Here is a 14,557-nt window from a genome sequence, read left to right on the forward strand (position 1 = left end):
GATGGTGTAACACACCCCCCTTGTAGATACTGCCACACAGGGCCTCTTGTAGATAGTACCATACAGCCTCCTCCTGTGGATATTGCCACATATCCCCCTCTTGTAGACAGTGACAACCCCCCCTTGTATATAGTGCCACACCCCTTTGTAGATATTTCCACACTCACCCCCAGTAGATAGTGCAAATCCCCACCCCCTTGTAGATAGTGCAAATCCCCACCCCCTTGTAGATAGTGCCACACACCCCCCCCCCTTGTAGATACTGCCATACACCCCGTAGTAGTACCAGGCACCTCCCTGTAGGTAGTGCCACCCTTCCCCCAAGTGTTCCGGAATGGGGCATGGTTTACTACAAAAGGGTTTAATTTAAAATGTGCCAATGTGCGCCAAAAATGCTCAAAGAAACTGGCACAAAATTCTGGGACAAAATAACCAAATCAAAAGTGGTATAAGGAGGAGAAAAGTGTCTAGAAAAATGCACTAAAATTATCATGCAGCTTGCTCTACTGTGATAAATTTAGTGCATTTTGTGCCTGCCTCTTCTAACTATTAGACAGCATTAGTAAATGTGGGCCACTTCGTTATACAGTACCAAGCCTGAGGAGGGTGGTGCATGACACCGGTATTCTCTCGTTGGTGTTCTTTAAATCTGTGTCATACACCACCTCCCCAGGCCCCGCACAACACATAAAACAGTGCATTAGTTTTGCCAGCTGCCACATTAACATACGTAATGCCATTCAGGTTCAGACTAGTACTAGAAGACTCTCTGGTGGGCTCAGACTCGTATACAATAAAAGGCCTCAAAGGTTCAGCAGGAAATCCCATTCAGAGCTGACATTGGAGTCAATCACTTGCCACTAGGGTCTATTTCTTATGAGTTGATTCACATTGAAGCTACTAGACCTTATTGATGATATGTGTGTGCTATGATAACAATGAAGGTTAAGATGCAAGAAAAAATGGATGTGCTCATATTGTGTATAAATGAAGGATGGGCCCTCAGAATTGTTTTCTCTGGTGGGCCCGACAAAAACCCCAGTCCGACACTGGGTCCATTTATTGGGGGGTCAAACCCATGATGTTTTACCTACGTTAGATCACAGACTTTTTCCTGTAATTGTAAAATCTAACTCTGACCACACAATGGCCCCCACATGCAGTATGGGAATATTAGCATGTGCTGACAGGGCTGGCGTGGACTAAATATTTGGAGTCGGCTTCCTAGTATAGATTTTAAGAATGTTGTTGGTTGCAATCACTAGGTAAGCTTCCCTCATTCCTGCTACTGCTTTAAGTTACAGTAGTAATGTTAATAAATAACTAATGTAGTTTCCTATAGTTTATGGCAAGGCTGAGTTTTTACTGAGTCAGTCCCTGGAATTACTAGCAATATATTAATAATGCAACAAGATCTGTCACCTCTCCTAACATGTCTGTTCTAGTAAATTATTGTATTCCCAATATAACAGTTCTGGAGCATCTTTGCTTAGAACCCACCGAATGTGCCGTTCCTCTGTTATTCCTCCTAGAAATGTATGAATAAATTGACAATTGGGCATTACCAGTTGGGGTGGTGTCCCTACAATGTCCAATTAGAGTGATTGTGAACGGACACACCCCTTTCACAAGGGCATTGGTAACTCAGTTGTCAACTTGTTCATAATTTTTGAGGAGGAATAACAGAGGAATGGCACAACGCAGATTTCTAACAAATTTTGTTCCAGAATTGTTATTTAATGGGGAATACAAGTATTTACTAAAATAGACATGTCATGAAAAAGTACATGTCCTCTTTATCTCCTTTAACCACCGTGACGTAACTGTACGTCATTGTTTGGCTCACATAAAGCCACCATGACTTTCAATTGCGTCATGGTGATTGCGCAGGCACAGGAGATGTGCCCGAGCGGTCACTGCAAGAGCCCAGTGTTGACTGAGATAACTCTTAAATGCCACGGTCAATAGCAACTGCGGAATTAATTCATTTGACAGAGGGGGAGAGCTTCCTCTGTCACCCAAATGCACGGTCTACTAGACTGCCTGTCAGATCGCATTGTGAAGTCCTCTAGTGAGACTTCAAAAATTATTTAGGAAAGTAAAATAAAGTTTATTAGTGCACATTGAAAAAAAATAAAATAAAACCACTTTTCTATAAAAAGTGTTTTTATTTTGTGAAAGTGTAAACAAAAATATAAAATACATATTTATGGTATTGCCGCAATTGTAACGACCAGAACAATAAAGATAATATGTTATTTAAACTGAAAGATGGACGGCGTATAAAACGGCACAAAAAAACAACGGCAAAATCTTTTTTTTTTCTATGCCTCCGGATAACAATAATAATAACAAAAGTTATAGGGGTTGTTCGGGCACAGGACTTTTTTTTATACTGATGACCTATCCACAGAAAAGGTCATTAGTATATAATCGGTGAGGGTCCGACACCCGGACCCCACACCGATAAGCTGCTCCGACTACCTCTGGGCACCAGATGTCCGTGCCGAAAGCAGATGGCTCCGGTTACAGTATACCTATATCGATGGAAAAATACAAAAGGTTTGTCTCTTCGAATGCAGTGATGCAAAAACAAATTATTTGAAGAAAAAGGTGTTTTTATTGTGCACAATTAGTAAACCATAAAAAAATATATACATATTTGGTATTGCCGTAATCATACAGACGCAAAGAATAAAAGTAACATGTTATTTAAACCGCAATTAAAACGCAAAAAACAAGGAATTTCCATTCACCCCCACAATAGTTAAAAACGGTTAATCAATAAATTATATGTACCCCAAAATTATGGCATTGAAAAATACAACCATTCTGCATTAAAAAAAAAAAAAAGCTCTTATACGGCTTTGTTGGCAGAACAATAAAAAAGTTATGTCTCTCAGAATGCGGCAATGCAAAAACAAAAGAATTCCTGCAGGCCTTAACACCAAAATAAGAGACTATAAGAGAAAAAAGACACGGCACTCAATAGCATAATACTGTGCGAGAAGGGCGTATAAACATCGCTCGCTTGCGGTAATTGTGCCAGTCGGACACAATAACATAAAAGTGAGTGCCAATGCAACTCTGCTGCTGCTTGACCTGTTGCGGATCTGTACTTGCAGTACATCCTTAAAAGTATATGGATACAATTTTGAAAATACAGGTATTCTAAGCACTGCAGATAAAAGTATAATGTGGCCAATGATATAGTTAAAAGTGCTTTATTCAGGTACTACGGGTTGTGGCTCCGGACCAGAGGCTTCATCAGGTACAAGCATCAGTACAGAAAGGTAAAAGAAGATTTACATTGATGCTCTGAAAATGCGGGTAGAACAGGTTGAAGCCCGGTTAGAAGTGACGTCATCAGGTCAGAGTGTGATGGACAGTTGCGTGTTGCATAATAGAAAGCCCGGTCCCGTTAAAAAAAAATGGATCGCACACTGAAGAAAATCACTGATGTGTATGAGCCCTTAAAATGGAAACCTACAGTCATTTATTTTGCTACAAAATGTCTCCCCCAAGTTTTCCTGTCTGTACACATATAGATCATAACTTTTAATTGTCGCTATTCCAGCCCTCTTTCCTTCACTTGATTGTTTTTTTTCTCCTGAAGCTGCATCGTTTCTAATATAAGCGTCTAATAATTTCTGTTGAATAGAAGTCTGTGTAATGTGGAGAGGCAGCATATTGTATGGGAGACAGAACTTTAAGGGATTGTCTGGCCAAAGGCCCTTGTACACCGGCAAATAAGCGGCCAGTGCAGCAAGCGCCAATCAGCGAGACATCGTTGATCGGCGCTCGTTTGCTCCTGTCACGCTGTTCTGTGGATGGGGACGAGCGTTCATTACTCCAAACGCTTGTCCCCCTACATTATTATCATGTCGTCAACGCATCTCCCTGTTTACACAGGGAGATGTGCTGCCAACAACGATAATATTTAACTTTTATTAAAATTATACGACCAGCAGATGATCGAGCGTTTGCTCGTTCATCTGCTGATCGTTCCCCTGTTTACACAGGGCAATTATCGGCAACAAGCATTCTATGAGGAGCATTCAGTCGAGCATCTGCCCGATAATCGTCCAGTGTAAAATCCCCTTTAGAAAATTCATTTTCAAATACCCTATTAGGGAACTATGAGATAATCGAGGGGAGTCCTTGTGTAATGCTTCATTTTCCCTGTAGTGGCACTGCAAGTTAATTGAACAGATTACAGATGATTGGTGGGGTCACATCAGCAGGTCAACTTTTTTTTTCTTTCTGTGATCTTTCTAATAAAAAGGATTTTTCCAAAGTGGAAAACCAATTTGAAGTGATAACTTAAGTACCTGCCGCAATATGAGTTCAAACATTAGTCACGCAGACCGGCATGTGATTACTAGGCAACCTAAACGAACAAACCCTGTGAGCTGCAAAATAGAAAGAAGCACATATTCTGGAAAAGTATGTAATAATATCTATACTATATGTATGCAGTTAATGTAGTGAGTAAAAGAATTAAATGTTGTTGTAATGTTACGAGCCTTCTTTTACTATGTGTATTAATGGGTTAATATACTGAATAATATATATATATATATATATATATATATATATATATATATAGACAAACAAAATGATATATAAGATTGGCAGACAATTTATATCTATCTTTAAAATAGCAAAAACCTCGCCTGATATTGCCAAGTATTGTAAAGCACATGTGTTTACCTAGCAGAACTACACTGCAGGCCATAAAGATAACACTGTTTTAGTATCTCAAAGTGAATTGCAGTAATTATATATAAAAGCAGTTACTGCCCATAAAGAATTAGGAAATAACATTCTGTACTGCCCAACTTTGTTCACAACCTAGAATGAAATGGCTGCCAACATCTGTAAGTAAAGGTACTTTTATACGGCCCGACGTGGGCCGTGTAAATGAGCGCTGATGAACGAGACAGCTCCGATCGCTCATCCCCAAACATTTCTATCATGTCGGCAGAACGTCTCCCTGTTTACACAGGGAGATGCGCTGCCGACAACGATAATATTTAAGGCATTTAAAACTATAAAATCAGCTGATGAACAAGTGTTTACTCGTTGATCGGTTGATCATGTTCCTGTTTACACAGGACAATTATCTGGAATGAGCGTTCAGTGAATGCTTGTTTGCCCGATAATTGGCCGGTGTAAAAGGGCCTTTATTCCATCTCCAGTTTATACATACCTGGAATCCATGGACTACTACAGTAAAACGGAACATGTAGGGTGAAAGAATATATTGGCTGTGTTCATCCATTAAAAACCCCTTCCCGCCCAATCACGTAACTGTACGTGATGAGGGTTATGGGGAAGTATCGAGCTAGCTCACGGCCTAAGCTCGCTCCATACACAGCGGGTGACGGTTGTTACACACAGCCGACACCTCCCTTGAACGGGCAGAATCAAAGTTCACTTTGATTCCGCCCGTTTTACACCTTAAATGCAGCGATCAATCGCGACCGCGACATTTAAAGGGTTTAGAATCAGTGGGACGCCCCCTCAAACACGCCATCGCACCCCCCCTTCAAAGAAGACTTTCAGAATCACGATATACTGCAATACATTAGTATTGCAGTATATCATGCAAGCGATCCAACGATCTCCGCTTCAAGTCTCCTAGGGGGACTAATAAAGAAAGTTAAAAAAACAGTTAAAGTTTTTTGTTATGTTCCAAAAAAAATAAAAGTATTAAGAGTTCAAAAAACCCCCCGTTTCAAATTTTTCCCCTAAATTAATGTTAAAAAAAATAAAAGTTGACATAACTGGTATTGCTGCGTCCATAAAAGTCCGAACTACCACAATATAGCGTTGTTTAACCCGCTCGGTGAATGCCGTAAAAAAAATATATATAAAACACTCAAATTGCTGTTTTTTGGTCACCTTAGCGCTCCATACAAATGAAATAAAAAGTGATCAAAAAGTTGCATATACTCCAAAATGGTATCGGTAAAAACTACATCTCGCCCTGCAAAATTTAGGCCCTCACATTGCTAAATTGATGGAAGAATGAGAAAGTTATGGCTCTAAGAATGTAGCGATACAAAAGATTTTTTTCATTTAGCAAATGGTTTTATTTTTTTAAAAGTGGTAAAACATATAAATTTGGTATCGCCATAATCGTATCAACCTGGAGAATTAGGTGAATATGTCGTTTTTACCACCTGATGGATGCCGTCAAAACAAAACCCCCAAAAAAATGCGTACTCGCTGTTTTTTGCCCATTTCCCCCCAAAAATATTTTTTTTACAGCTTCAAAGTACATTACGCGGTAGAATAAATGGTGCCATGAAAAACTACAACTTGTCCCGGAAAAAACAAGTCCTCATATGGCTATTTAGACGGAAAAATAAAAAAAATTATAGCTTTTGGAAGGTGGGGAGGAAAAATCAAAAGTGAAAATCTGAAAAAGGGCTGAGGAGGGAAGGGGTTAAAGAATTCATATATGTAATATATATATACATAGACGTTTATTCAGTCCTCGTATATTGTTCATATGTTTAGGCGGGATTCACACGACCGGGTCCCGCCCGAGCCCGAGTGTCGGCCGGTAAAATCGGCCATTTTGCCCGGCCGGTTTGCATAAAGTTTTGCATCCGTTCCAAGCCGGGCAGATCTGGACAGTGACCTCAGCGGCAACTCCTGAAGGGGAATCCCCATGTGTTCGGGGATTCCGCTTCAGGAGTTTCCCCTGATGTCACTGCCCAGATATGGACAGAGACATCAAGCGCTCTGTCCAGGAGCGGAATCCCCGAACACACGGGGATTCCGCTCCTTCAGGGAGCTAAAATGGAGCTAGCACATAGCAGAGCGGGGAGATACTTCCCTGCTCTGCTATAGTGGCGTCGCTACAGTAGTAGCAGCCGCAGCAGCAGCAGCTGCTAGCGGCGCCATGGAAAGTGTCACCGGGCCAGGGAGCTTTTAACAAGCAGGGGAAGGGAGCCAGCGCAGCGCTCCCTTCCACCTGCTGTACACCCCGGCCCTGCCACACAGTGTACAGCGTAGCCATTCGTCTGAATGGCATCAACTCCTCCTCCTCACATGCACTCTGCACTGTGAGGAGGAGGAGATAGAGCACAAGCGACGGAAAACCCGGCCATCACTCGGGACACATTCCGGTGATGGCCGTGTATTACCCGGCCCCATAGACTTCTATGGGAGCCGGGCGGCCGGGTACCCGGCCGAAAATAGAGCAGGTCCTACTTTTTGACGACCGGTTTTCCCGGCCGTCAAAAAATCGGTCGTGTGAATAGCCCCAATAGGGGTCTATTATTCCTAATGCAGCCGGGTGCCGGCCGATTTATGAACGGCCGGCACCCGGACGGGAAACGCTGTCGTGTGAATGAGGCCAGTTCATATTTCAACGTTTATTTAATGTTTTATGTAATCTAAGAATTGCAGATAAAGTCAAAGTTAATTGTTCTAACCTTGTTAATTATTTACATTATGTGACCTGCGTTCTGCCAGTGATACTTATACTAAGAATTAGAGTAAATTTTGCTGAACTGAGGTGTCTGTGTTTCCTGGTTACTGTAATAAAATTGAATATACAGAAATATAAGGAGAATTTCTTAGTAAATTACAAATAATAATTATGGTTAGTAGTTAGTATGGTTATAATACATAACTGATAATGCTGAATTGACCCAGTAATACGCTAGATTAATAATGATAATCTGTTATGACATTTACATTGACTACCTTCATAAATGCTGTCCAACAGCTGTGAACTGTACTTAAAGCTTTGTTTACATTTCTTTTTGATTTGTATTAAAATCTTCATGCAAAGGCCCTGATTGTGAGCTGGTGAGATCTATGAAACTTCATTAGCAGCGCATAGGGGGGATCTAACACGTCCTGTATAACCATTTATGGCCATTCTGTCACTGACTAAAGGATTTCAGAGGTTTAATAGACTACCCAGTGCAAGCTATCTGTGTATGTCATATGATCAAATACTTTAAAGTACAACTTTTTACTTAGGGAGCCATTCAGGGTACAGTGGGGCTGTCCATACACAAATTAGATTACCATGAGATCCTGTTGATATATTTTGGCGGCCTTGATCCGGCCCTGTCCTGCACAATTTCTGATACAAATTCTAAAATATTTTTGTAAATGCAATATCATATGTGTTGGTCCATTTTATTATCATAGGTGTAGGTCCATTTTATTATTATAGATGTAGGTCCACTTTATTATCATAGATGTAGGTACTCTTTTGTTATCATAGGTGTAGGTCCTATTTATCATCATAGGTGTAGGTTGTCTTTATTATCATGGGTGTAGATCCTCTTTATCATCATAGGTGTATGTCCTCTTTATTATCATAGGTGTAGGTCCTCTTTATTATCACAGGTTTAGGTCCTCTTTATTATCATAAGTGAAGGCTCTCTTTATTATCATAGGTGTATGTCCTCTTTATTATCATAGGTGTCGGTCCTCTTTATTATCATAGGTGTAGGTTCCCTTTAAGGGTTTAATTCGTGAGTGTGAAAGAAATTAAATGACTTATTTAATTATTATTAATATTATTATTCCCACAGAGTCCTTAATTCTTCATCACGTGAAGTTGAATCTGATTAAACAAAAGATCCGATTAAAAAGACCATACTATGTTGCAAAGACTTCACTTGCCTCTGTCCCACTGTGATTTATACCTTGGTACAGTTCCACATAATCTCTTCAGTAATTATTTATTAATCCTGAAGTCATTATGTCAAAATCATGTTTTTCTCCTTTGCCACCAGAATGAACCTCATGAAGACAACTCCTTTCCATGTCCTAACAGTGCATATGGAGGTCATAGTCTCCCACTGTTGGGCCTGGCCTATTCATGTATCACAAGGTCGATTATTCATTTGAATGGCTGACATGTAATATTATGTACTAATGTATGGCTGGGTGCAACTCCTGAATCCAGACCCATGGTGACCAGCTAATCGCCAGGCTAGCTTTAATTTAAAAATAAGTTGTCTGTGTGATATAAACTTTTTAAGGGTCAAAATATCTCTATGTGGTCAGTAATGATTGAGTAATGCACAAACCAGATGATGGCATGATATGGCCCCAGCGCATACTAGCATACGTTTTTTCAAAGCGTACGCTGGACATAAATTGACTTATAAAACCAATTTCAGACACATTTACAAAATAAAACTAGATAATTTTGAGAAGTAGCATTGTTGACAAGTCTAACTCTTAACCCTTCTATGGTTACTAAAAAGCAATAAATTAAATTTATTTAAAAAGGTTATATCCATGATCTGCACAACTATGGCATGTGGAAAAATGTAAAGACTTGCCCCTAAATGCTTTTTTTATATAGCCTTTAAATTCAAGGCCATAATAATTTGCAAGCACAATTCCATAGTCAGTGTCGGACTACAGTTCCTTGAACCAACCAAAGGAAAGGCCAAACTTCCATCTATGCAGACTATACAGGACATATAATGAATAAGGTCTAAGTTATTTGTGATCAACCCATAAGAAATAGACTACAGTGGCAAGTGATTTGCTTCAAAATAGATCCAAACGGCTGAGTAAAGTGGACTGGTGTTCTGGAGATTTGAAACATAATATATTCACCATAATACATACACTTCATATTTCTTTTTTGTTCGAATATGTTTTATGTGAGTAATAATCTTTTTTCTTCTTATTTAGTCAATGATGTATATGTTTTACAGGCCTATGCTTACCTAAACACAACATAGGACAGTTGACTTTATGGCTCTTCATACACTACAAAATTAATATTAAGGCCCCATGCACACTGTCGTGCCCGTAATCACAGCCCGCGAAGTATGGGAGAACGGTTCGTGAATAGCAAAAGATAGGACATGTCCTATCTTTTGCGGCGGCTTTCTACGGCCCGGACACATTCCCATAATTAAACTGGAAGGTGTCCGTGGACAATAGAAGTGAATGGGTCTGTAATTGCAGACCGTAATTACGGTCTGCAATTACAGAAGATTTTTACGGTCATGTGGATGGGGCCTTACTTATTTTACACGTTTTTTTGTGTAAAAACAATTGAGACAGAGTATGACAATAAAACATCACTACACAGCCGGGCACACATGACTGTCATTCATGAGGCAGACTGAACCTATATAGTCTTCGTCAGTGGCTGTTTTTATCCTCCTGGTATAAATAGGATGTCGGGAATGTGCTGTATGAACATTCCCCAATTGATCCCATTGAGAAAGGTATTAGGTTTTAGTTATATATTTAATTTCTCTTTCAGGAAAGAGCTGCTGACCCAGCAGAAGACTAGATAAAACATCCGGCTTGCTGAAGTTACTAGCCCCAAACTTCTATCATTGGTAGCTCCATCAAAGAGCTCAGTTCTATTTATAGACCATGCTCTCTCTTTACACTGAACCTCCACCTTTGGAACAAAAAATAAATCAGGAAATGATATTAGTAGCGCTTGTTTTTATTTTCAAGTCTGCCCAATTGCATACCGCCAACATTTGAATCCCAAATGATAGGACAAGCTCCATTGCAGAAAACAATTGCAGGGCTGACCTGGTGTTTTTAGCCCATACTTCATTCATAATGTGGCACACACTACCCGATGGAGACATACTGGTGCATCGCTTGCACGGTTTAATATATCTCCCAGGTGTTTTCCGCAGAAACTTATGCATAAGGAATTGTCTTTTATTAATACAAGGCTTCTAAAGTTCCAGAGGTTATAGGTCCGTATCAGCACAGGTACTTACAGTGGGAGCTAGTTCTACTGAATTATGGGAAAGCAGAACATCTGTCACCAACATGCTGTTTCTCTATCTCTTTGGACTAATTTTTTGATGAGATAAGAATATATTATGTTATAATTATCTAATCAAAATAGGTGCTGATGAAGATGAATTTATTATTCCACCAATATCTAGTCCGCTTTAGCATCCTCCCCTACAAACTGACTGGCCTGTCATGTGATCTCACATTCACTGCTGAACAAGAATTCGTGTGATTGGCCAAAACTGTCTTTGAAGCTCCAGCTTTAAGACTCATTCATAAGCAGACAAACCCCTTAGACTCATTCGCTTCAAGTAAAATTTTTAAAGAAAAATGTCTCAACAGTACACTAAATATATACCTGGATGCTCCAATGATAATATTGTAATATAACTTTGATTATGATTCTACAATTGATGGCAGGTTCTGTAAAGAGAGACGGCTTTAAATATCTAATGTATAAATACAGTGAATTCTGAAATACACAAGCCAATATAATGCAGTGTAATGTATTAACCAACGTGCATATAGGACATATCGAACCTCAAATTATTAGCAAAATAATGTCATATACACCTCATATAAATATAATCTCTGTTGCACATGAAATAAAAACAAAAACACCCATTCTGGGCACAAAACATAAGCCAACGCACAGGGCAGTTAAACCTTTACATAAAGTGCCTCACTTGGAACCCGCTGATATAATATAAATCTAACAACTGTCCATCTAATGATATTCATATACGTTGTGAGTGGTATGTATCAAAAATTAGCTCAAGACGTTAAAAATAAATAGTTTTTTTTAAAAAAACCAAAACAAAACAATCATAAATACCAATAATGCCACGTAGGTAAAAATGTAGTATATAAAGTACACAATGTCGCTTCAAACACAAAAATGAAATGTAATGTATATCTGTTATCACATATTAAATATATAGATCCGTAGTTCACTTGACATGTCTGTTTCAGTAAATTCCCCAATGAATAACAATGCTGGAGCATCTTTTCATAGAACTCTGCACAGCTCCTCTGCTGTTCCTTCTGGAAATCTATAATTAAATTGACAACTGGGTGTTACTATTCCCGTTGTCCCATTGTCAATTGGGTCTGTCCATACATAGTTTGACACTGTTCAATCAGTGCTGATGGTGTCAGAGTGTGTCAGGTTATGCCCCACTGACAAGAGGAATAGTAAGATCCAGTTGTCAATTTATTCATACATTTCCAGGAGGAATAGGAAAGGAACAACACTGCACAAAGTTGTAAGAAAAGGTGCTTCAGAATTATTATTTTATGGGGAATGTAAGTATTTACTAAAACAGACGTGTCAGGAGGGCTGACAGGCCCTCTTTAACCCCTTAACGACATGTCACATACTGGTACGCGGCAGCCGTTAAGGGAAAGTATGGAGCGGGCTCACGGGCTGAGCTCGCTCCATACACAGCGGATGACGGCTGTGTTACACAACCGACACCTCACTGCATCGGGTGGAATCAAAGATCACTTTGATTTCGCCCGTTTAACACCTTAAATGCCTCGGTCAATCGCGACCGCGGCATTTAAATTGTTAGAATCAGGGGAACCACCAAGTTGTGGAAAACCTTGATACAGTAGCAAATTAAAAAAAACAACAACCTAACAACCATAATGCAATAAAGTGTTTTGATCACCATGGATCTTTATTCTTCTTGCAATGTTTCCATTATAAGTCCATAGGTACAGCTTCAGGGGCATAACAATATATTGTGTAGCATTTGCGCTCACACTCGGACCCTGTAGCCTGAGGGGGCCCAAAAGTTCCCTGTGACCCATAGGAGGAGACCAGTACTATAAATGAGGCTTGATAGTTGTAGGGGCCTCAGTTACAGATTTTGAATTGGGGCACAGAAGATTCAAGTTATGTCTCTGGATGGCCTTCTCAAATAAAACACATGAAATCAACAACCTCTTGCATTTGAGAGCCACATAAATTTGCAGCAAAATTAAAAAAAACTTTGAGTCAAAAAAATTAAGTAATTTTACCTTTTCTTGATCGTGTGAAGAATTTAATGCCACCAGGTGAGGTAGATGGGTTAGAGTTTGAGGATGTAGAGTCTTTGGAAGAGGATCTGAATATGCCACTGAAGCTCATACGCCGAGGTGAGCGAGGAGGTGACTCCTGATGTGGGAACGGAAACACTGTTTTTGGGGATCCAGGACTGTATTTTGATTTCACTGGTGCAGACATTGGACTAGATGGTCGGTTTTGTAGAGCTCTAGGGAAAAAGCTTTTTGAAGGGCTCCCCATACTGCTGGGTTCTTCTGTCTAATGCAGGGGGGAAGAAAATCATAAGATTGGGCTAAAAAGATAAAATGTTCTGTCCACAATAATTAATGATTAATATCCTAAAACATGTAATGCACTTGTGATGTTTTGATCCTAGGACATTCCCTCTTATGTTTTTAGAAAACAAACTTTACATGTGTTAAAACAAATTTTTCATTTAAAGGGGTTTTCCAGTCCTAAGAAATTAATGGCCTATTCTTAGAATAGGCCATCAATACCTGATCGGTGGGAGTCCAACTCCTGGCACCCCCGCCATTCTGCTGTTTTGAAAGGGCTGCGGCACTCGCACGAGCGTTGCTTCCCCTCAATTCCTGTCACTGGTCATATTGTGAATCGCCCAAAAACTTGTAGCGGCAGATCACAGTATCACAGCCCTTTTCCATTGAAGTGAATGGGAGAAGGCTGTAATACTGTGAACCACTGCAACGTGTGTCTGTGATTCACAGTATGAGCAGTGACAGTATTGAAGGAGAAGCAGCGCTTGTACAAGCGCTGTGGCCACTTCAAAACAGCTGATCGGTGGGGGTGCCAGGAGTCAGACCCCCACTAATCAGGTATTGATGGCCTATACTGGAGATACTCCATCAATTTCTTGGGACTTTCAAACCCCTTTAAAAAAATCTTACTAATTGCATTGACCTAGACCAGAGATCTCAAACACGCGGCCCCAAAGCCGGTCATCTGCGGTCCACGGGCACCAAATTCCCTTGGTAGAGGAGAGCAGCAGGCCGAAGGAGGAATGCGCCGGAGCTCCTTCATGACGTCATGAAGGAGCGCAGTCCGTTGGTGGTAGGTGAGCAATGGCCACACAGCCCCCTGGAGATAGTGCAACCCCCCTGTATATATTGCCCCACATGCCTCCCCCTGTAGATAGCGCTACATTCCCCCCGGGCCATACCTCCCAACCGTCCCGGATTCAGCGGAATAGTCCTGGATTCTGGGTGGTGTCCTCCTGTCCCGGGCGACCAGGGGTATGTCACGCTGTCAACTGTATCTGCATCCTCAGGATGTAGATACAGTTGATCCCAATGCTGAAGCAAGGAACCGTCAGCTCCCTACTTCCGCTTTAGTTCAAAGCCAAGGAGCAGAGGGAGCTCCTCCACTCGCCGAGGACTCCCCGGGCACAGCGCTCCTTTAAGCGCTATGCCCGGAGAAGCTCTTGATGTCACTGTCCATATATGGACAGTGACGTCAGTGGCTACTCCAGAGCGGAATCCCTGTGGCAGTATCTACAGAGGGCAGTCTGACAGTGTATACAGAGGGCAGTGTGGCATTATCTACAGAGGGCAGTGCGGCATTATCTACAGAGGGCAGTGTAACAATATCTACAGAGGGCAGTGTGGCAGTATCTACATATTGTACTGTGGCATCTACAGTGGGCACTATGGCATTATCTATAGAGGCCATTGTGACATTATCTATAGAGGGCACTGTGGCATTATCTAGAAGGGGTGT

The 14,557-nt window shown here is 40.7% G+C and overlaps 1 protein-coding gene across 3 annotated transcripts in view; it reads right to left on the bottom strand.

Moving 5' to 3' along the window:
- PRKAG2 (protein kinase AMP-activated non-catalytic subunit gamma 2) overlaps positions 1–14,557 on the bottom strand; it is a 321,755-nt gene that overhangs the window by 155,276 nt on the left and 151,922 nt on the right. For all 3 annotated transcript variants that reach the window (XM_075827366.1, XM_075827367.1, XM_075827368.1), the window contains exon 3: positions 12,799–13,081. In XM_075827366.1, the coding sequence (XP_075683481.1) occupies positions 12,799–13,081 (283 nt within the window). The remainder of the gene's footprint in view (positions 1–12,798; positions 13,082–14,557) is intronic.

The sequence above is a fragment of the Rhinoderma darwinii genome, chromosome 5, assembly GCF_050947455.1.
Source record: "Rhinoderma darwinii isolate aRhiDar2 chromosome 5, aRhiDar2.hap1, whole genome shotgun sequence".
NCBI classification, from domain to species: Eukaryota; Metazoa; Chordata; class Amphibia; order Anura; family Rhinodermatidae; genus Rhinoderma; species Rhinoderma darwinii.